General features: G+C 42.7%; 2 protein-coding genes across 2 annotated transcripts; both read left to right on the top strand.

Moving 5' to 3' along the window:
* The first annotated feature begins 7,344 nt into the window (after positions 1 to 7,344).
* Positions 7,345 to 11,385, top strand: Pcna (proliferating cell nuclear antigen). Its single transcript, XM_021152453.2, has 6 exons — positions 7,345 to 7,746; positions 8,559 to 8,656; positions 8,813 to 8,880; positions 9,136 to 9,330; positions 10,772 to 10,895; positions 10,977 to 11,385. The coding sequence occupies exons 1-6, from the start codon at positions 7,526 to 7,528 to the stop codon at positions 11,054 to 11,056; spliced, it is 786 nt and encodes a 261-aa protein (XP_021008112.1). The 5' UTR covers positions 7,345 to 7,525; the 3' UTR covers positions 11,057 to 11,385.
* A 1,520-nt stretch (positions 11,386 to 12,905) lies between these two features.
* Positions 12,906 to 22,275, top strand: Tmem230 (transmembrane protein 230). Its single transcript, XM_021155416.2, has 4 exons — positions 12,906 to 13,110; positions 14,624 to 14,738; positions 17,600 to 17,722; positions 21,145 to 22,275. The coding sequence occupies exons 2-4, from the start codon at positions 14,640 to 14,642 to the stop codon at positions 21,283 to 21,285; spliced, it is 363 nt and encodes a 120-aa protein (XP_021011075.1). The 5' UTR covers positions 12,906 to 13,110; positions 14,624 to 14,639; the 3' UTR covers positions 21,286 to 22,275.
* Positions 22,276 to 22,485: the final 210 nt, after the last annotated feature.

The following is a 22,485-nucleotide window of genomic DNA, read 5'->3' as shown; positions in this document are numbered from 1 at the left end:
CTCTCTCTCTCTCTCTCTCTCTCTCTCTCTCTCTCTTCTTCCTTTTCCAACAAGGTCTCTAGACTCTATAGTGAAGGCAAGACTCAAACTCATGCAATCTTCCTGTCTCTGCCTCCCATATGCTGGCATTATAAGAACACATCATCTCACCTCAACCCTGATCTTGATATTAACACACACACACACACACACACACACACACACACACACACACACACACACGATGAAGTGGCATGAAAATTGCCAAATTCTCTAAATAGGTATACCGAACCTCTTCTTACAAGAATAATTTGTCAGTGAACAATTCCTTATCATAAGTTTATTAAAGAACTATCAGGAAGGCTAGGTGTGGTCAACAGTAAAGAGTTGCTGCCTACCTAACATTCCTCACAGGCCCAGGCTTGTTGGAGGCCACTGCCCAGTAGTTCGTGTTCACTCTCTCCTGCCCCTCCCTCTTGCTGCTGTCCACTGAACACCTCCAGCCTCATCATCCTAAATCCTAGGTTTGTGTCGTTGTCGTTGCATTTTGTTTTTGTGTTGTTATTTTTGTTTGAAGGGAGGGATGTCAGTATTTTGAGATAGAGTTCTTCTGTGTAGCCTTGGCTGTCCTGATACTCACTTTGTAGACCAGGCTGGCCTCAAACTCAGAGGTCCACCTACCTCTGCCTCCTGAGAACTGGGATTAAAGGTGTGTGCTTAAGTTCTAGGTTTATGCGGTTCTGGGGACAGGACTCATGACTTCCTGTATATGTGGAAAGTTTGTGCAACTTGAACCACATCCACAGCCCCACATTTTAAGACTTTTAATATTTATTTCTAAATTCCCACCATAATATTACACCAGGGATGATGGGCGTAACGTGGTGGTAGAGAGCCCTGGCTTCCATCCCCAGCCCTGACAAAACACGGCCTTTTATACTCCCACATGCAATGTCTTCATATGGGAGGTTAAAACATACCTCTAGGGAATGCATATCTGTTTGTTGAGTGCCAAACAATATTTTCACACATATACTAACATTAGACCTTGATTCTGGAAGCCAGACCTTTCTGAATTTTTAGTAAAGTTCCCTTTCTCTTACTGAAAGAAAGTCCAGAACTGCAAACAAGCTTTCTGTAATGGTTTTGAAATGTTAATAACTTAACAACTCTATTGGGGGGCTGGTGAGATGGCTCAGTGGGTAAGAGCACCCGACTGCTCTTCCGAAGGTCCAGAGTTCAAATCCCAGCAACCACATGGTGGCTCACAACCATCCGTAACAAGATCTGGCGCCCTCTTCTGGAGGGTCTGAAGACAGCTACAGTGTACTTACATCTCTCTCTCTCTCTCTCTCTCTCTCTCTCTCTCTCTCTCTTCCCTACCTGTGACCCTCAGCCTGGTAGCTGAAACCCCACCTACCTCTGTTCTCTCCAGGAATTGGCCATAGCCACTTTTATTTAACCAATAGCTTAAAACTGGGGGATACATTTTACACAACAAAGGCAGATATATGTTAAGAATCTTCTGGGGGGGGGGGGTCACAAAAGATCTTGGGGTTCAGAATTTGGCCTCTGTATACACAGCAGCACCAAATCAACCCCAGCAGCTCTCAGTGCGAAGCCGTGGGAGTGGGAGTGCCCCATTCCAGCAGTAAAAAAATTAAGTCAGGGGCTGGTGAGATGGCTCAGTGGGTAAGAGCACCCGACTGCTCTTCCGAAGGTTAAGAGTTCAAATCCCAGCAACCACATGGTGGCTCACAACCATCCATAATGAAATCTGACTCCCTCTTCTGGAGTGTCTGAAGACAGCTACTACAGTGTACTTACATATAATTAATAAATAAATAAATAAATAAATAAATAAATCTAAAAAAAAATTAAGTCAGAACTTTTTCTTTACACTAATGGTGTAGTAGGATTTTTTAAAACAAAGAACTACAGAATGCCACTTGAGATTCCACCAGCTCCCAGAACCAAGGTTCTGAGATTTTGGGCCAACAATGCAATCAGAGAGCATTTTCAGAAAATCATAGCTGTAAATTAGGAAACAATTTAAGCGGCTACATCTCAGTCAATCAACTAGCAATTGACTGTGTTGAACTAGATAATTGTTCAAACTTTATCAGTTCCTTGGCTATAGGACCTTTGATAGCCAACCAAAGCTGCTTCTGCCAGGACACTGAGCACTGGTTTGGTCTCTTGGACTTAGAAGAGATGCATAATCCAAATCTAGAGCCCCTATAGAACCATCTTAAGACAGGTTGCTCAGGCCTGTAATCCTGGCACTCAGGAGGCTGAGACAGGGGAAATGCATGCCTGAGGTCGTCCTAGAGTACATAGTGAGAAACCCTCAGTTTGAGTTAATGTCCTGAGCCACTGAAACCTGAAGTGTACTCAAAAAAGCAGGACTTTTAGAAGTTTTAAAATATTCTTCATGTCTTATGTTTAGAAGCCCATACAGCGAAATGTCATAAGGATTTACCAAAATATTTTTTTTACTGGATTTACATTCACTTGAATGTGATTTGACACCCCCACCACAGCCCATCCCTGCTTCTCAGTTGTTTTAGGAAGGTCTTAACATAGCTCAGGCTGGCTGCAAACTTGTCGTGTAGCCAGGGATGACCTCAAACTCCTCTTCCCTCATCCTCCCTAAAGCCAGAATTGCTGTTGCAGGAATCTCTTCGGAATAGGTACTCTCACACCAGGAGTAGAACAGAGACGTATTCACTGATGGACCAAAGCCAAGATGGCTCCTGAAAGACTTCAGTTCTGAGGAGCCATTTTAGTGACTATGTTGGTCCCTGTACTTGAGAAGCAGAGGCACATGGATCTTTGAGTTCAAAGCCAGCCTAGTCTACAGAGTGAGTTCCAGGACAACCAGGGCTACATAAAGAAACCCTATCTTGAAAACAAAATAAAAAGAAAAACCAAAAATACTTCAGTTCCAAGTCCATTTTGCATTTCTTATTTTGTTTTAAAATGAGATGGGGTGAGCAGGCAAGCAAGTGAATGTCTTCCAAGAGGCATCTATCACAGTTAGCTTTCTGCTATGTAACAAGTTCCAGGGTAGCCTGACCTACACAGTGAGACCCTGTACTTTAAGTGGAAGGGTCTGTTTGAACATTCCCTTGTACTTACAAAGGGCCAACGCAACCCTCTGTGCTCTGTCCCTGCCTGGCTCTGCAATCCGGCCTGCACCGGTCTCTCACTGTTCATTATGTTCCAGCCATGTCAACCTTGGTTTTTCTTATTAAAAAAAATTTATTTATATATTTCATATATTCAGACAGATCTCATTTCAGGTGGTTGTGAGCCACCATGTGGTTGCTGGGATTTGAACTCAGGACCTCTGGAAGAGCAGTCAGTGCTCCTATCTGCTGAGCCACCTCTCGAGCCCCACATCAACCTTTGAGTCCTACCACAGGCCACGAAGGCACCTTTTCTTACCCTGCTCATCAATCTCCTCTCCTCCTTTCTTTCTGTTTCTGAGGATGGAACCCAGAGACTTGTAAGTGTGTGCGAGCTACATCCCAGCCCCAATGTCCACCATTAATCATTCTGTTCTCTATTACATTACAATAGTCTCTTCCACTCCCAAAACAGCTAGTTCTCTGGTAAAATGCTACCTCCTTAGACAGTCCTTCTACAACTAGTACATAGCTAGTTTTAAGTTCTTGTTTCAACAGATTCATAGGCACAGCAGGCATCATGCCAATGGAATTTATCTGCTGGTGAGATGGCTCAGCGGGTAAGAGCACTGACTGCTTGCTCTGCCTGTGGTCCTGAGTTCAAATCCCAACAACCACATGGTGGCTCACAACCACCTGAAATGAGATCTGATGCCCTCTTCTGGTGTACAGCTACAGTGTACTTATGTATAATAAAAAAATAAATCTTTAAAAAATAATAATAATAAAATAAAATATCTCCAGGGGGCTGGGGCATAGCTCAAAGGCAGGTTTCTGTTTAGCTTTTCTGAAGTCCTGATATCAGTTTCCAGCATTAAGAAAAAGTCTCTAAAATGATTACATTTCTAGGCATTAAAGAAAATATTATATAAGCCCCCAGCACCGAGACAGAGCAACAGAAGATACAGTGTTGTTAGCAAAGCAAGACCACAAGTCGGAAAGAACACATTCTATGGTTTGCAAAGGAAACGAGATTTTAAGAAACTCAAGAAAAGAAAATTCTCACAAATATACGCAGGTGTATTATGGGTTTTTATTTTTGTTTGTGCTGTGTTGTTGGACACACAGTAACACTAAGCTGCAAGACCAGTCCTACATTATCTCTTGCTGTGTGAAGGAATAACTCAGGCTGTCAAGACAGCTTAGCAGGTAAAGGGACTCAACTTACCACTAAGCCTGGCAACCTGAGTTCTATCCTGGGATCCAGGGTGAAAGAACGGAGCTGACTCTTGCGTGTTTTCCTCTGACCTCCACATATGCGCTAAGGCATGCATGCACCACATATAAATAAATGTTAATAAAACAATAATTTATTACATGTAAAACAAGAAATGCCAGCATTAAAACTCACAAGTGAATGAAACTCCAGATGCAACAGAATAGTACTCTTTTTTTTTTTTTTAAATATTTTTATTTTATGTATATGTGTATTTGCTGGCAAGTGCATATGTTTACTGTGTGTGACTCTGGTGCTCCTGGGGGCCAGAAAAGGCTGTGAGATTCCCTGTAAGTGGAGTTACAGAGGATTATAAGCTGCCGTGTACATGCTGTGAACTGAACTCAACATCCTCTGCAAGAGCAGTCAGTGCTCTTAACCATCAAGGCAGCTCTCCAGCCCTAGACTTGCACTCTTGAGCATTGACATCCTTAACAAAGCAGAGTGTAATACATTAAAAACAGCAGCAGCAGCTCAGTGGGAATAGCACTACTATAAACAGACAGTGTGAACACCTCTCTGTCATGTCTTCTGTGAGGATGGAGATCATGTGGCTCCCATGTTTTTCTTAAAAAATACCCACAAGGGTAATATATGATTAAGGGGTGGGGGCTGAAAGTATAGTAGTGGGGTTTTCTGGGGTTTGCTTTTAATTTTTAAAAAATTGCATTCAATATTTTAAAGATTTATTTATTTATGTATTTATACAGATACAGGTACTTTCCTGCATGTACACTAGAAAATGGCATCACACAGCTGTGAGCTGCCATGCAGGTTCTGGGAATTGAACTCGGGACCTTTGGAAGAACAGCAAGTGCTCTTAACCGCTGAGCCATCTCTCCAGCCCATGACTTTTTATTTTTAACTATTACAGTATCAAAATTGTATGTGATATAGCACTGTGTGGTAGTCTGACAGTTTTCCTCGTTTGTGCTGCATAAAATAATGATGCACCTTATAAGCTGACATAAATGCTGGGCTGGAGAGATGGCTCAGTGCTTAAGAGCACTCACTTCTCTTGCAGAGGATCTGGAGTCCGATTTCCAGCACCCAGGTGGTAACTCACAGCAGTCTGTAACTCTTGTCCCAGGGGATCCAATGCTGCCTTCTGGCCTCCGGGGGCATTAGGCAAGCACACAGTACACAGACAGGCATGCTGACAAAACATTCATACTCATCAATTTTAAAAAGTCAAATTTGCCAGCCTGGTCTACCAAGCAAACAAGCAAACTCCAGTACAGCCAGGGAACATGAGAGACCCTTATCTCAAACAAAATGAAACAAAACAACTGAACATATCTAAAGTGCAATAAAACAGATCCTCCTAATCCACACGCTGGACAGTTAACAGTGTAGGGAAACTCGACACTTGCCATCAGAATGGCCAAGAGTCTTCTAGACCTGATGAATCAATGCATCTTCAATACCTTGGGAGTGATAAATACGTTTGTGTCTCATCATACCTAGACATATGGTGAAAAGAATAAAAGAGAAAAAAAAAGCTGAGAAACCCTACAAACCAAGATATTAAATGAAACTAAAGAGTTAAGCTTGATGCCAGGCTGTGGCATCAAATTGTGAGTTCAAGGCCAGCATGGATAACAGAGTGAGTTTGATGCAAGCCTCAAAAAATTATGGAGACTCTTAACAGGCTGAGGCTATAGCTCAATAAGTTATACAGTTTTCTGGCTAAATCCCCAAGCCAGGAAAAGGAAAATCAAACAAGACAAACTAAAGGGAAATGCAGTGAATAAGGAAAGAATAAATGCACATGAAATGGAATTAATATGGTCATACGTAAACTTTTCCCCCTTTGGTCAGTCTTGGTCCAAGCTGAGTTTAAATCTAGGCCCTCCCACCTCAGCCTTCCCATGTGCTGGAATTATAGTCATTAACCACTCTCACCAGCTAAAACAGTCCTTTTAACTTTCTGAAATTGTATATACCTTATCAGTAAAAACCAAACAAACAAAAAACCCTTAGAAATAAATAAGACATCACACACCAAAAGCTGTGTCTGCACAACTCAACCAACTTCCATACAGTTAGATGAGGCATTCCAAATGGAAACTGCGAAGTTCCACACTAAAGTTTTACACGTTCATTATCAAATATATTTTACCTACCCCCCAAACCAAAAGAAAAAAACATTAGAAATCGAAAAACTCGATATCCTTTTGTAAATGATGTTCATCTACCTGCAGTCAGTTCTTCCCCATCCTCATAATCAATAGGAAAAAAAAAAAAAAAACTTTAGTAGAACAAAATGCTGCAGCTCAGGGACATATGAAAGACGCTCCACCTGCAACAGCTAACATTTTCAAGATGGGGCTCAGGCGTGGGTTCATCTTCAGCCTAAAATTAAGATGAAAATACTAGTAATATCTACCTTTAGAAAAATGTAGAGAACCGGCCATAAGAGGAAAATAAGTACGTGATACATATGGACTTGGTATCTTCTTTGGAGAAGCGTTCACGTTAAGAGGTATTTTTTTAGTCTTTAGGGAGAAAAGTTCAGCGTGACGCACTCAGAAAGTGATATGAAATGGGGGGGCATTAAAATATGGTGGCCTCTTTATTAGGGGGGAGGGGTATTAAAATACGGTGGCCTCTTTATTACTCGATATTTTGCGGCTTATTTCTTACGTTAGGGAAAACGCTCCGTAGTGTTTAAAATACTCTCCAGCTTCAATGCAGGCCGCCGCGCACAGATCGGTTTGCCTGTGACTTCCACTTCCGTGGCGCGGAAACTTCCTAAGGATGGACACTACAGACTAAACTCCCACAAACTTGGGCGGTGACGACAGCCTACGCGAACCCCGTGATGCCCCTCGCCTCCCAGACTCCTACCCCGCAGCCCCGCCTCTGCATACGCGGCGGGGCGGGCCTTGCTCAAACCACGGATACGATTGGTCCTAGAGGAGAGGTGGGTGGGTCAGCGCTGTGGCGTCATGACCTCGCGCAGGGAAAAAGCGCGCGCCTAGGAAGCCGCGGCATTAGACGGTTGCGGGCGCAGGGGGTTGGTAGTCGTCGCTGTGGGCCTTCGCTGCTGTTTCTGCATCGTGAATCAGGGGACCTTGGCAGCCAGACCTCATTCCTCTTACAGTAGCTCTCGTCTAGTCGCCACAACTCCGCCACCATGTTTGAGGCACGCCTGATCCAGGGCTCCATCCTGAAGAAGGTGCTGGAGGCTCTCAAAGACCTCATCAATGAGGCCTGCTGGGACGTCAGCTCGGGCGGCGTGAACCTGCAGAGCATGGACTCGTCTCACGTCTCCTTGGTGCAGCTTACTCTGCGCTCCGAAGGCTTCGACACATACCGCTGCGACCGCAACTTAGCCATGGGCGTGAACCTCACCAGGTGAGCGGGTGGCGGGAGCGGGGCCCCAACCCTCCCGCTTCCGCTTTTGGCGGGGCTGTGACCCTGCACGCTCATTGGCTGGCTTGGCCATCCGCGCTTTCTGATTGGTCTATGGTGTCGGGGGGCAGCCATCACCAAAGCGCGCGGTTCCGAAAAGCCCGCGCTGGCAGTGGCGCCTACTCTTTTTCCGCGCCAAAGCCACAAAGCGGGAGTCCGCGGGAAAATGCGTGCTTCCGAGCTGTGCTCATTAAATGCCTGCAGCTTTGAGCGGCTGGTCTTAGCGCCTAATAAACGAGTCCTAGTGCAAATGTACTGTCGACTTAGAGCGACAATAGGCCTTTTCTTGACTTCCAGAGTCTCACTGCGCATCATGGATTTGAGGGGAAATCTGTCAGTTTTAGCTTTTAACTTTGCTACAGCTACCTAGGTTAGTGCCTCCTGTATACGTGTTCAAGGGCAGTGTGTGACTTATTTTGGTACAGATACATGGATTAGTGCCACTTGTATACATTTTGAAAGATTTACGGAAAGGCCAGACGTGGTGGCACACTCTCCGGTACACTTGAAACCAAGGACACCCCGCTCAAAAAGTTGCTTTCTCGAATGTTGGCTTTTAGTGCATTTTACTAAGTCGGTTTTAAGGATCACATATACCCGGTAATTTGCTTCACCCCTGAGAGAGTTTGGGGTACCCTTAGCCTCTTTAACAGTTCTCCAATCGTGAGTGTGAAATGGGAGAACTTGTAATTGCTTTTTAAAATATAGATGTGGAATACATGTTGATAAACCCTGTCTTTTTTTTCTCCCCCTAGCATGTCCAAAATTCTAAAATGTGCTGGTAATGAAGACATCATTACATTAAGGGCTGAAGATAATGCAGATACCTTAGCACTAGTATTTGAAGCACCAAGTAAGTTCAACACTTTTAAAACTCGGTTGTTACAGAAAGTAAAGTGTGTTGTTTCTGTTTCTCAAAACTAAAAAACATTAACAGGATTGTGGTAAAATTTCCATCATCGATCGGAACGTGTGGTGTGCTTCGGTAACATCTGCTTTCTTTTGGTAGATCAAGAGAAAGTTTCAGACTATGAGATGAAGTTAATGGACTTAGATGTTGAGCAACTTGGAATCCCAGTGAGTTATCTTGTTTCTGATTGTGTGTTTTACCCTGCTGTGATATCAGTTGATGAGTGTTCTAAGTAGAGTTGTGGTATTTGGGATGAATGGCACACTGCCATTTCACTAAACCACAACGGTCTAAAATTGATTTGAGTTTTAAAGAAATCAGAAGGCTTGCATTCTGAGTTCTGGTTAAGATGCTAAATCTTGAGAACATGAAGCTGAGCCTTCACCCTTTTCTAGACTGACCTTTAACTTGTGGATGTACAGGAACAGGAGTACAGCTGTGTAATAAAGATGCCATCGGGTGAATTTGCACGTATATGCCGAGACCTTAGCCACATTGGAGATGCTGTTGTGATATCCTGTGCAAAGAATGGGGTGAAGTTTTCTGCAAGTGGAGAGCTTGGCAATGGGAACATTAAGTTGTCACAGACAAGTAATGTGGATAAAGAAGAGGAGGCGGTGAGTAGTAAGGGGGCGTCCTGTTAAGTGTCTGAAGCAGGGATGGAGCCTCAGCTTTTGTTTTTATTTATTCATTCATTTTGAGATGGAGTCTTGAATAGACCAAGCTATCTTAGAGCTCAGAGACAACTCCATAAGCTTTTACAGGTAGCATTTGGAAAGCTAAGTGTACAACCTTTTGCTTCCTGGAAATACTCTTGACAAATACGTGAGGGTTGGCAAGTGAGCAAAAGAAAATGATTGGGGGTGTAAAAGTCTTTTGGCATCGTGTAGGTCTTCCAGTGGCTTTATGTGTTGCAGGTTCAATTACTAATCCATTTAATGGTGCAAAAGCAAACTGCACAAAGTTGCAATGTAGACCTAGTTACAGGCAAGAGGACACTAGAAATAAGAGTATTTGCAGTCCCAAGGGAAATAAGACTTCACAAAATGTGGAAAGAGTTGTATTAAATGCTCTGACAGTTACATCCATAGAGACAGCTGAGCATGGTGTCTCAAACCCCTAACTGTAGTACTCAAAGCTACAGCAGGAAGATTCTCAGCTTAAAGTCAACCTGGCAGAAAAATCTATCTCAAAAAAATGGGGAAGAAATTGGGAAGGCAAAGGAAGATGCTCTCCGAGCCCTCCTCATTCAAGTAGAACATACTAGGCCTCTTTAATTCCTAAGTATCCCTGAATCGAGGCTTTTTCTCAGGAATCCAATGTATATTTCATGGTTACACTTTTTTTTTCTTTCTTAAGTTTTGCTAGCTAGCCTGAGCATCAGAATTACACACAGAAGTCTGAACTAAATAGGAGTTTTAGGGTTTAATATAGTGAAATTCAGAGTGCTTACTGCAAGTATTTAAGGTAAATATAAGGGGTTACTTTTCTTGGCTTCTGCATGAATTTAAAGTAGATGAAAGTGTAAGAATTCAAACATAGATAAACACAACCCAAGAACTAGTTCTTAACCTTAATCTGCTGAATTATTTCTACTTCCATATCAACTTCAGCTCCTCGGTTCTCAAATACTGACATGTAATCATGCAAGCATTTCCACAACAAAAGAAATTAAGGAATTTTTCAGTATCCACATGTTCAAGGATTGGGAATTGAATAAAATTGATAATCATACAATGAAGACTGGCTTACTGTCCCTTAGTTTGCATTCAGCTGGTGGTTCTTTTTGCTTTTGGAAGTGGTTATGTGTTATCTTCCTCTCTTCATGCATTCTTTGCAAGAGAAATGTTTGCAATCTGAATAGGAACAGATTTCTCCTTTGTTTTGATTGCTTGGGATGTGGCTCTACAGGATGGACTAGCTAAACTTTTTTCTTCTTTAGTCAAGGTTTTCATCAACCCTTCCAAAATGATAACTATTTGGGTTTTTTGTGGTATAATATCATGAACTAATAGTGTGAGATTCTGATGTTTACAGTGAGCCTGTTTTCTCCTCTAGGTAACCATAGAGATGAATGAGCCTGTTCACCTAACTTTTGCTCTGAGGTACCTGAACTTTTTCACAAAAGCCACTCCACTGTCTCCTACGGTAACACTCAGTATGTCTGCAGATGTACCTCTTGGTAAGATAATAAGTTTGAACATTGTTTCGTAATGTGTATTTATATATAGTATTCGGTGGTTTAATTTTTCCTGTCTTTCAGTTGTAGAGTATAAAATTGCTGACATGGGACACTTAAAGTATTATTTGGCTCCCAAGATTGAAGATGAAGAAGGATCTTAGGCATTGCTAGAAATTGAGAAAACTAAACNTTTGAAAATTGCTTCTGAGATGCCAGCGTGTCCTGAGGTCTTTTCTGTCACCAAGTTTGTACCNGAGTATTCTTAAATATAAAAATAAAATATGTAGATATCTGCTGTAAATAACCTCCTTTCTTTCCTCTCCAGTCTCCACGATTTGCTTAAAGAATAAGCTCCAAAGTAAAAACTAGTTTTGTTAACATGAATGTTTCTGCTTTACAAATACTGGTGATTTTCATCAATGATCTTGACGCTAAATGCAGTTTTAAGAAATATTTTTCAATTTAAATAAAGCTGACAGTTTGAAAAGTCGTAGAGCAGTGCCTTCTTTGTACCACGGCTACTGAATAGTTACCCTGTTAGGCAAATGGGCTTCTGTTCTCTCTTCCTGGAGATAGCACTAAAAAAAAAATGTTTAGCTTTAGTTTATGTAACTGCATTGTGCAAAGTTTTTCTGGTAGCTTTGTTTGGGATGTAGCTCTTTTAAAATACAACTTTAATGGCAATGTAGGGGGTGGGGTAGATAAATCTCTCCCTAGGCCAACCAGGACTACACACAGTCCATCTTGAATAAATCAAAGGCCCAAACTTCATGGCTACTTGATCCAAGGGTTGAAAAGGCCCTCTGGTTTTGATCATGATATGCTACATAAAACTAAAGAATACTTGAGTATATTTACTGTGTATGTGTGAGGCTCATGTGGGGGTCAGGACAATTTATAGGAATTGGTATACCCCAGCACCGTGGCTTCCAGGGATTGAATGAAATTCTTCTAGCTTGGTGACAAACACCTTCATTCCTGTCCAAATTATCCCACCTCCCCTCTGTTTTATGTGTGTGTGTGTCTTTTGTAGGTTTGAGTGAGCATGTGTGTATTAACCTGACTTGGTGTGGGGAACCATTTTCTGTTCTTGCTATATTTCAGCAGGATCTCAAACCATGGCTAGTATAGAGCCTCTGCATGCTCTATTTCGGGAGGCCACATTAGAAGGCCTTTAAATACTAAGCTCTATCTGTGGACCCCAAGTTATTTTTTTCTTTGTATTTCATGTTTGACAGTATGTAGACTATACAGCTTTGACTGTTCTGGGAGGTTGTTGGTTAGAGCTCATGCCTAGTAGCTACAACTGTTCAATACTTTGAGCCAATTAAGTGCAGAAGGAAGTAGCCTGCAAATACTCCTCTCAGAGAACTCTAGAGTGGTAAAAATGCTTTATCAAGACTGGCCACTTTCGTGAGGATGAATATTGGAACTCAACTGTGTCAGATAGGACACTTACCTGGCTAGTGTCTAATAATCAGGTAGGGAAACAAGATTTTGGGACTGTGAGAACACTAATTAGCCAGTGGTGACCAGTGTCAGCATAGGGGTGTCTAGGACAGGCCAAGATTCCTGGTGGGTATCCCTTGCCCACCCCTCTAGATACAGGGACTCTGCTGTCCACCGACGTGGCCATGGGGTCAGGACTGGAACCTCAACAGTTTTGCTGTGACCTCGATCCCGGTGAGTGAGTACGGCGCCCGCCCACCCTATGGAGGTAGCAGGTCCTGGTCACCAGGGCAAGATCAAACCGCTACCCGGTTTAGCGTGGTGGCATTTGCCTTTTGTCCCAGGCAAATCTCTTTAAATTCGAGGCCAGCCTAATCAGCATCGTGAGTTCCAGAACAGCCTGCGCTACATAAAGAAACCCTACCAAACATAAAACAAGACAGCAATGAAGCTTTCCAGCCATGTGCCCTGAAAGCAGGATTCGATGACACGATATCCTGGTGACACCACTTCCGGTGCGCCTCTATCCGGCACGCCACTTCCGCCGGGCTGTCCCTAAGACCGCCCCTTCCGTTGGCTGTTGAGCGAGCCGTGCGAGCGCGCCTAACGGAGAACGGGGAGCGCAGCGCGGGTAGGGGGCGGGCGCGCGCTCCCGGAAGCCAGCCGCGAGACCTGGCCCTGCCACCGAGGCTGCTTCCCGGAGACAGTTAGTTCACGTTGGTGGCGGCGGAGGCCGACGGGAGGTTGTCCACAGCGCCACGCTTAGGTGCTTGTGGGCCCGGGAGGGTGGGCGGAGATCGCGGTGGGGCCGGTAAAGTGTAGTAGAAACTTGGGCTGATAGTTTTTTAAGTTGTCATTTACTATGTGATAATGTCACTCTAGAATCCCTTGCTAAGAAAAACAAATCTTCCCATTTCGTTGTCGTGCTGCAACATTTTTGTTTTGGGCGAGTTTATAAGTGGAAAGTACATAACTTTATAACTTGTAATACAAATCAGGCATGGTTTAATGCTTCGAAAATCCCGCGTATTGGTAGCTTCAGCTTTCAGATATGAGGAATTAAACATGTTAATTTTAATTTAATGGGATGGCAACACCAAAAACCTAGTACCTAAGGTTTAGAAATGTAAATGGATTCCCGTTGCTCCTTTTTAGTACTTCTGAACTAGGATGTAATTAATTAACCAAAACGCAGAAACACTTGACACCAGTTTTTGCATGCTAGTTACTTAAGGTCGACTGTAATATCAGTGCCTGGCAGCTCATTGAGATCGAATAAATATCACATGCCATTGTGGAGATTATGTGCAAAATACAACACCAGTGAAGGCCACTTAGATTTCTTCTTAAAGATGGACTTTTTGCGTTTAGAATTCAAATGCCATTGCAAATAAAATAGTCTGTTTTGTTTACATAGTTCTATGACTTTATAAAGAATCCACACATTTCATTTATGGTAGGGGAGAGTGTCTGATCTTCCTATGTTGCCCAGACTGGCCTCTAACTTCGTATATCCACACCTGGCTTCCCAAGTAGTTAGGATTAGAGTCACCTACTGAAGTACTGAGCTTAGATTTCAAGTTTTTGAGATTTAAAAGCCATTGCTTTTAAATTTTACGTACTCTCAAATAATTCAGTAGTTATGATTTTTATTATGGCTGTCTGCTTTGAATAGTTTGAGTAAAACAGATTTTTAGATCCGTTTTTTGCAGGAGCTACATGATGTGGAATGTAAAATCACTTGTTTCAAGCTTGGGATGGGAGCAGAGAGGCAGGTGGCTGTGGCTGTCTGGTGTGGTATTGATAGCCAGGACATTACCCACATGGATAAGAATTTGTACATAGAACCGTACCACACCTAGAAGTAGACACAGTGCTGATGCGAATGTGTATCATTCCTTATCCTCCTCCTCCTTTCATGGCAAACAAAAAAGTTATTTGAATTTATGCTCCTGAGGAAAGTTAAGGGGTAGGCAGTACTGTAAGGGAGGGGTTGAAAATGTGAACACTGGACTTTAGAAAATTAGGCCAGAAACAAAGGTAGCAGATTGAACAGAGCCTGATTCTTGGTGAAATGCCTTTGGTGTCTTTCTGTGAAGTCAACCCAGATCCATAAAGGAAGCATGCTTAGTGTGTACAAGAAGTGTCGGGTCACCACCATAAGCAGTGAAGCCTAAGCTGCCGCGGGTAGCGTGTGGCACAGCAGCTCAGAACAGTATCTGACCTCCTTTCCTGGGCTGTACTGGGACTGCTGCAGACAACAAGTTTTTCCCTTTCAGCCTGTGTTACTCTGTTATGATGCCGTCTCGTACCAACCTGGCAACTGGACTCCCCAGCAGTAAAGTCAAATATTCAAGGCTTGCCAGCACAGACGATGGCTACATTGACCTTCAGGTAACATAATCAATCAATTAAAAAAAAAATTGGCTACTTATATCTTATCTGGACCAGCAAGAAACAAGCTGATTTCCAAGCTCTTTTGAGCCCCAGCTTGGAGAGGGGATCTTGGCAGGGCAGTTTCAGATATCTGCGGGGTTATCCATTTCCAGTTTCAGTTGAAGTGCTAAAGCTATGTAGTTATAGATTTTATTTAACTCACCCAGAAAATTCTTTCCTGACATCATGAGATGCAGATACAGATACTCTTTATGGCAAACAAGAATCTAAGCAAGTAAGTTTGTGTCCTCTCCTGACCAATATTGAGTAGGATTAGCATCTCCTGTCCCTGAGGATAAAACAGTCTAGGTGACGCCTGAGCTAAGGATGAAGCAGCAGGAAGGAGTCCGTTCTTTTAAATATAAACAGATCAATAGTTCTTTGCATTTATGTGAAGAGGAGAGAGTAGCTCTGGGGAGCTTCCAAACCCGTAACGGCAGAGCTGGTAACAAGCTGAGCCTTAGAAGGTTTGCCTCTTACTTCTTTTTAAAATGTTCTTAATGTTATTTGTACTAATAGTGGGTTTCATTGTAACATTTTCATAACATGCTTACACTGTATTTCAGCCTTAATCTGTCTCTGAATCTTAACCTTGAGCTGAATCTACTTATGATGCGGTGCTTTGGGAAAGCTGAAGTGGAAGCTTTAGAGGTGGCTACGCAGTTAAGAGCACATTCTGTTCTGCTGTTTTATTTATTTTATTATTTAGCATATAAAATACATAATTATAGATGCTGCATATATAATAAATATTATTCACAAATACTGTAATGAAATGAATATGTATTATGCCTATGAGTGTTTTGCTTTCATGTGTCCCATGTGTATGCCTGGTGCCCAAGGAGGCCCAAAGAGGGCCTCAGATCTCCAGGAACCAGAGATTCAGATGTTCATGAGCAGCACTGTGGGTGCTGGGAGCGAAACCTGGGTCCTCTGCAAGAGCAAGAAACGTTCACTGGGCCATCTGTCCTTGCCCCCCACACTCCTTATAATTTAGAAAAAATTTTTGATTCATTATTTTAAGTGTATTATGTTTTACCTGCATGTATGTCTGTGTACCCTGTGTATGCAGTTCCCCAGGAAGCTAGAAGAGGGTCTTGGATCCTCTGACACTGGAGTTACAGATGTTGTGAGTCACCATGTTGGTTCTGGGAACTGAACTCAGGTCATCTGGAAGGCAAGTGCTTTGACCCTAGAGCCATCTCTCTAGCCTACAAGTGTCATTGTTGCTGAGGACCCAAGTTCGATTCCCAGCAACCACATTACATGACTTACACAGCTATAACTCCAGCTTTTGCAGGATCCAATTCCTCTGGCTTGAACAGGCATCTGCCCTCACACATACATACCCACGCATAATTAAAAATAAAACACATCTTTTAAAAGGAAGACAGAGGGCCAAAAAAATCAGAATGGGTGGGTAGGGAAGTAGGGGGGAGGGTATGGGGGACTTTTGAGATAGCATTGGAAATGTAATTGAGGAAAATACATAATAAAAAAATATTAAAAAAAAAAGTAAGAAAATGTTTAGAAACAGTAAAAGTAATTATTGGGAAACCAGGTGAGTTGCACAAATCAAACCATATCCTGGCTAAAGGAACATACTTTACCTCTAAGGAAGCTCGATGAGTTTATTATGCTACCATGAATACAAGAAGAAGGTGCATGGATGGGTCACTCTGGAAATGTGCCTAGGGCCATCACTCTGGAGTCCCTTCTGATTTTAATCAGTTCTACAGACAGTCTAGACTCAAGCTGCTCTGGTCTTTGGCCTTTCTTCATTGTGTTCTTATCATCTCTAATACTTCCAGAGAGAGCATCTTTGGTTTTTGTAAGTTTAGCTTGGAAATCCTGGCCACATTCTGGAATGAATCTCACCAGAGTAGAGTTATCTCTCGGAACCTGGGGAGGAAGTGAGTGTTTCTAGAACAAAATTTGCAGATTTGGGATAGAGAATGTTCAGTGGTCCAGAGCAGAGGCTGCTATTCCAGAGGACTCAGCTTTGGTTCCTAACACTCACATGGCAGGTCACAGCCACCTGTAACTCCAGTTCTAGAGGATCTGATGTCCTCTTCTGGTCTCTGCAGGTACTAGACATGCACCTGGTGTATAGGTATGAGTAGTCAAAATGCCCATACGTGTACATTAAAAAATAAGGGCTGGTGAGATGGCTCAGTGGGTAAGAGCACCCGACNGACTGCTCTTTCCAAGGTCCAAAGTTCAAATCCCAGCAACCACATGGTGGCTCACAACCATCTGTAATGAGATCTGATGCCCTCTTCTGGTGCATTTGAAGACAGCTACAGTGTACTTACATATAATAAATAAACAAATAAATAAATCTTTAAAAAAATAAATAAATAAATAAATAAATATGAAATTTTTTTAAAAAAAGGAAGACAGAAAAGAAAGCTAAAATTCTGTTTCTAAACTTTTGACTGACTGTAAGCTAAGTCACCTTCATTCCCAGAAGCCACTTCTTCATGTCTGTATATAGCATGGTGCTCTTAAACCTCCACAGGTTAGCAGCAGCTTCCACGCATGTGCACTTAGTAAATACATGTCAACAGCTCGGTGACAACATCGTCTTAAAGGGGTGTCCTTGTTTGTAAGGAGGGAACTGTGGACCAGCAGACTGCTTCTCTCTCATGAGCATATGTACTGCTTTGTGTCCAGTCTGTGCTGATGGTGGACATGCTTAAGACACTCGAAGCTTCCACTTCGATGCTCACGTACCCTCCCTGCACTAGAGTACTTTAGGCCTGGTCTTTTCTTAGTGTTCTTCATCATTTGTGTTTTTCTCTCTCTCTCTCTTCCAGTTTAAAAAAAGTCCTCCTAAGATCCCTTACAAGGCCATTGCCCTTGCCACCGTGCTGTTTTTGATTGGCACCTTTCTCATAATCATAGGCTCTCTCCTGCTGTCGGGCTACATCAGCAAAGGGGTAAGCTAATGGGTGTGTGACAGTATACCATGGGTCTTTCAGATGTGAGCTACAGCACTATTTTTATGTTCCAGAAGTACAGTGGATTCCACTAGAAGAAACAATAAGCGCATCTAGTTTCTCCTCTGATAATAAGGCATGGTTTTTTGTTTTGTTTTAGTTTTGGTTTGGGTTTGGGTTGGTTTTTTGGTTTTTTTTTTTTTTTTTTCTCCTTTGAGCAAATGTCTCCATAATTCTTAGAAGATGGGGCTTGCTTGTAAGTAGGCACACATAGCTTCTGAGATAGTTTAGAATAACGCAGCTTTGCCTGGGTTCAGGCTTCCAGACTAGTACATGGCTGTAGCTAGACTAACATACCATGGTTGTAGTTTTACCGAAGTGTAGACGCGCTGATGGGTGTTTGGGGTGAAACAGTGAGGCTTGTGTAAGTGTGTGGCCACTACGCCTTATAAGTGGGTTCCTCTTTCCATTGGTTTGGTAAGAGTTCTGCTGAGTTTCAGTATTCAAAACCTAAGTGGTGCTTGGTAGTGCTTTCCCTCGGATGTTTATTTATTCTCTGTCTTAAATTATCCTAAATCGGCCAGGCGTGATGGTACACCACTTTAATCCCACCACTCAGGAGGCAGAGGCAGATGGATCTCTGAGTTCCAGGATAGCCAATGCTACACAAAGAAACCCTGTCTTGCGGGGGTGGGGTGTGACCCTAAGCAGTATTCTTTTTTGCGGGAGGGGAGAAAAGATTTATTTTAAGTTTTAGGCCATCATTGAGAGAAGTTAAGTTAAGCAGTATTCTAACCATAATACAGATCCTTTTTTTTCTCTCACACACTAGAAAAAATGTAGTTCCTTTTTGGTGTTTTACACGGTTACAAGCAGCAAAAATTAAGCATCCAGTTACTGAGGTGACAATTGACACGTCATTACAGCTGAAGTACTATTTGGGTTAGTTTTTATTGTTGTTGTTGTTGTTGTTTTCTTTTGTTTTTGTCTTTTAAGATTTACTTATTTATGTAAGTACTTTGTAGCTGTCTTCAGACACCAGAAGAGGGCATTGGCTCCCATTACAGATAGCTGTGAGCCACCATGTGGTTGCCAGGAGCTGAACTGAGAACCTCTGGAAGAGCAGTCAGTTCTCTTAACCACTGAGCCATCTCTCCAACCCTATTTTTATTTTTTAAGACAGGGTCTCTCTACATAGCCTTGCTTGTCCTAGAATTCACTATGTAGACCAGGCTGGCCTTTAATTTAGAGATCCTCTTGCCTCTGCCTCCAGAGTGCTGAGTCTAGAAGTGTGTGCCACCACACCCCACTGCCACTTAAGTAATATTATCCAGTTCTTAGAGAAAAGACAAAAAGGGTGCTATGTTTAAAACTAAGAACTTGAAAAAAGTAGTAGGGAGATTGCTTGTCAAAAGAGTGCTTAAGGGGCTGGAGAGATGGCTCAGCAGTTAAGAGCGCTCACTGCTCTTCCAGGGGTCCTGAATTCAAATCCCAGCAACCACATGGTGGCTCACAACCATCTATAATGGGATCTGATGCCCTCTTCTGATGTGTCTGAAGACAGCCACCGTGTACTCATATATATATATAATCAATCAATCAATCAATCTTTTTTTATTTTTTATTTTTTTTCCCGAGAAAGGGTTTTCTCTGTGTAGCCCTGGCTGTCCTGGAACTAAATCTGTAGACCAGGCTGGCCTCAAACTCAGAAATCCGCCTGCCTCTGCCTCCCAAGTACTGGGATTAAAGGCATGTGCCACTACTGCCTGGCAAATAAGTCTTTAAAAAAAAAAAAAGAAGAAGAAGAAAGAAAGAAAGAAAGTGCTTAAGGATGGTGAGGCAGGAGTGGGTGGGTGGAGAGCATTCTCGTAGAAGCAGGCGGGAAGGGGGTGGGATGGGGGTGTTGCAGAGGGGGAAACCTGGAAGGGGGATCACATTTGAAGTATAAATAAGTAAAATGACCAATAAAAAAATTAGAAAGAAAGTGCTTAAGGACCTGGAATCTGACTCCTAGCACCCACATAAAAAGTTCCAAGTGTTGGTATGCATCTGTAGCCAGGCACTGCAGGGTAGAGACACAGTTGGGTCCCCAGAGCTGGCTGGCCAAGCCATTCTAGGCAGATTGGTGAGTGCCAGTAAGAGATTCAGTGAGAGATGAGACTCTATCTCAAAAAATAAGATTAAGGAAAATAAGAAGGAAAAATGGCTTCACTGTTAAGAACCTATTCTGCTCTTGCAGAGGCCCCAAGCCTGATTACTAGACCTGAGGTTGGGTGACTTATAACTGCCTGTAACCCCAGCTCGAGGGCGATTCCAAGCCTCTGACCTCTTTCAGCACCTGTGCTTAGGTGCACATTCACAACATAGGGGATAGCTCTGTGGCTAAAAACACTGGCTGTTCTTCCAAGGGGTTAGGTTCAATTTCCAGCACCCATGTGGCTACTCACAACTGTTCAAAAGTCCAGTTCCAGGGCATCCACTGCCTCTGTGGGAATTAGGCATACTTGTGGTGCACAGACATACATATAGACAAAACATCTTTTCAGTTATTAATTGGGGCTTAAGTTCTAGAGGTAGTAAAGTCCATGACTGTCCGTCTCAGAAGAGTCTTTAGACCTGTAAACTGTTGAGACTGTGAACAACTGTAGGGACTTTTGAAGTTGAACTGATAGAGTTTGCATTATGATATAGCTATAAGTCTATAGGAACCAAGGAGTAGAGTATGGTGGTTTATGTGAGAACAGCATCCATAGGCTCAAATATCTGAGTGATTGGTCCACAGTTGGTGGACTGTTTAGGAAGAATTAGAAGGGTTAGCTCTGGTGTTCTCTGCCATGTGCTTATAGATCAGGAGTAAACTTGTAGCTACATTCCAGGGTCCTGCTGTTTTCCCCACCAATGATGGTCATGAACTCTACACCTCGGAAACTGTAAGCAAGCCTCCAAAACTCTTCTATAAATTGCCTTGGTCATGATTTCTCTTGGCAATAGAAGAGTGACCAAAACATACCCATACTTAAATATTTAAAATAAGGCACTGTTGAGGAAGTCACTTGAAGTCAACCTCTGGCACACAAGCATACATCTGTATGTACACTTGTAGACAATAATAGTATGTACCAGCCAAGCACGCAGGTGCGCACACACACACACACATACACACACACAGCTTGGAAGAGCAGAAGGAAATAAGCCTGATATCTGAATAAAAATGGCATTTCTTTTTTATAATTTTGAATGTATTGCTTAATTTGTAATCAGGAAGAAATTGGGAGTGTAGTGCTTGCCTACCACGCCCAGCGTCCCTAACTTGATCCCTGAGACAGAAAGATAAGAAACAAAGAGGAGGTGACAATGTATACTGAGAAGAGAGATGTAAAGGTGTGACTTGTATGGGATTAATGTTTTCCTTCTGCCACCAGGGGGCAGACCGAGCCGTTCCTGTCCTCATCATTGGCATTTTGGTGTTCCTGCCGGGATTTTACCATTTGCGCATCGCCTACTATGCATCCAAGGGCTACCGGGGTTACTCCTACGATGACATTCCAGACTTTGATGACTAGCCTTCGCCTCAGCTTTGAGAAGAGTCACACACAGAGCAACCACTTTAAGATATCAAGCAAGAACTCTGGCTAAGGGCTGAAGAAGTCTACAATTTGCAGATGTTTAGCAAAACAATGGCCAGATTGTATGAGTTCTTCTCCAAAATGCTCCTGCTTTATAATTAGCTAATTAGGACATGGTATGTTTTCATCTTCTGGCCCTGGCTAAGCTTGACAAGTTTTTCCACATGAGTGTGCATCATGTAAGAGTTGTGAGGCTAACTGTCTTGGAAGGCAGCCTGTTCTACAGCGGAAGGTGTTACCCTCCTTAGAGCTGAACCTTTCTTTTGTCTTCCATTGTCTGCTTGGTTTTGTAGCATAATGGGAAATGTATTATGTCTAGTTTCTTATTACTAAGTAATTTATTTTTAAAATTACCTATCTTATCTCTCACACTCTCCTCTACCGTTATATCCTAGTAAAATTCAAGTATCTGGCTTACCCTCATATGTTCCTCCACCTTCATATCCCAGTAAAACCAAATATCTGTAGATCCATCTCTAATTGGCTTTTTTTACATTGACAGCAACCTGGAATTTTTAAACCATTAAGCTGGGTATTACGATCCCAGTACTGGGGAAGCAGAGGCAGGTTATGAGTTCAAGGCCAGCCTGGTCTACATAGAGTTTTACGACAACTAGGGCTACCTAGTGAGACCCTGTCTCAAGAAAAGGGAAACTTCCTCTGGTTTCTCCATAGTTTGCCTACCACAAAACTCAGGTGAATCTGTCCTTCGTAGGTCAAGAGATTGTGTGAATCATACCTCAAGGACTAGACTTTGGCTGTTTCTTCGTAAACGTGTAGATAGTGTACTTAGAGTTTATAGCCCTGCTGCTGGCTGGTACGACGATATCATTCCGCTAAAGATTACAAGACCTGGCCAAGATCCCTGAAAATGTATTAAGTCAAATCTGGTTCTCAGCTTATAAAAAGTGTCAATTTTTTTTCTAAGTATGTGTGTGTTGTTATTTATTTTTATTTTATGTACATGGACGTTCGCCTGCATGTGTGCTTGTATGAGGGTGTCAGATCTTGGAATTACACACAGTTGGGAGCTGCCATGTGGGTGCTGGGAATTGAACCCGGGTCCTCTGGAAGAACACACTCAGTGCTCTTAACCACTGAGCCGTCTCTCCAGCTCAACATGTTTTTGTTTTTGTT

Source organism: Mus caroli, chromosome 2 (assembly GCF_900094665.2).
Source record: "Mus caroli chromosome 2, CAROLI_EIJ_v1.1, whole genome shotgun sequence".
Classification (NCBI taxonomy): domain Eukaryota; kingdom Metazoa; phylum Chordata; class Mammalia; order Rodentia; family Muridae; genus Mus; species Mus caroli.
This window is presented reverse-complemented; position numbering and strand designations above follow the sequence as displayed.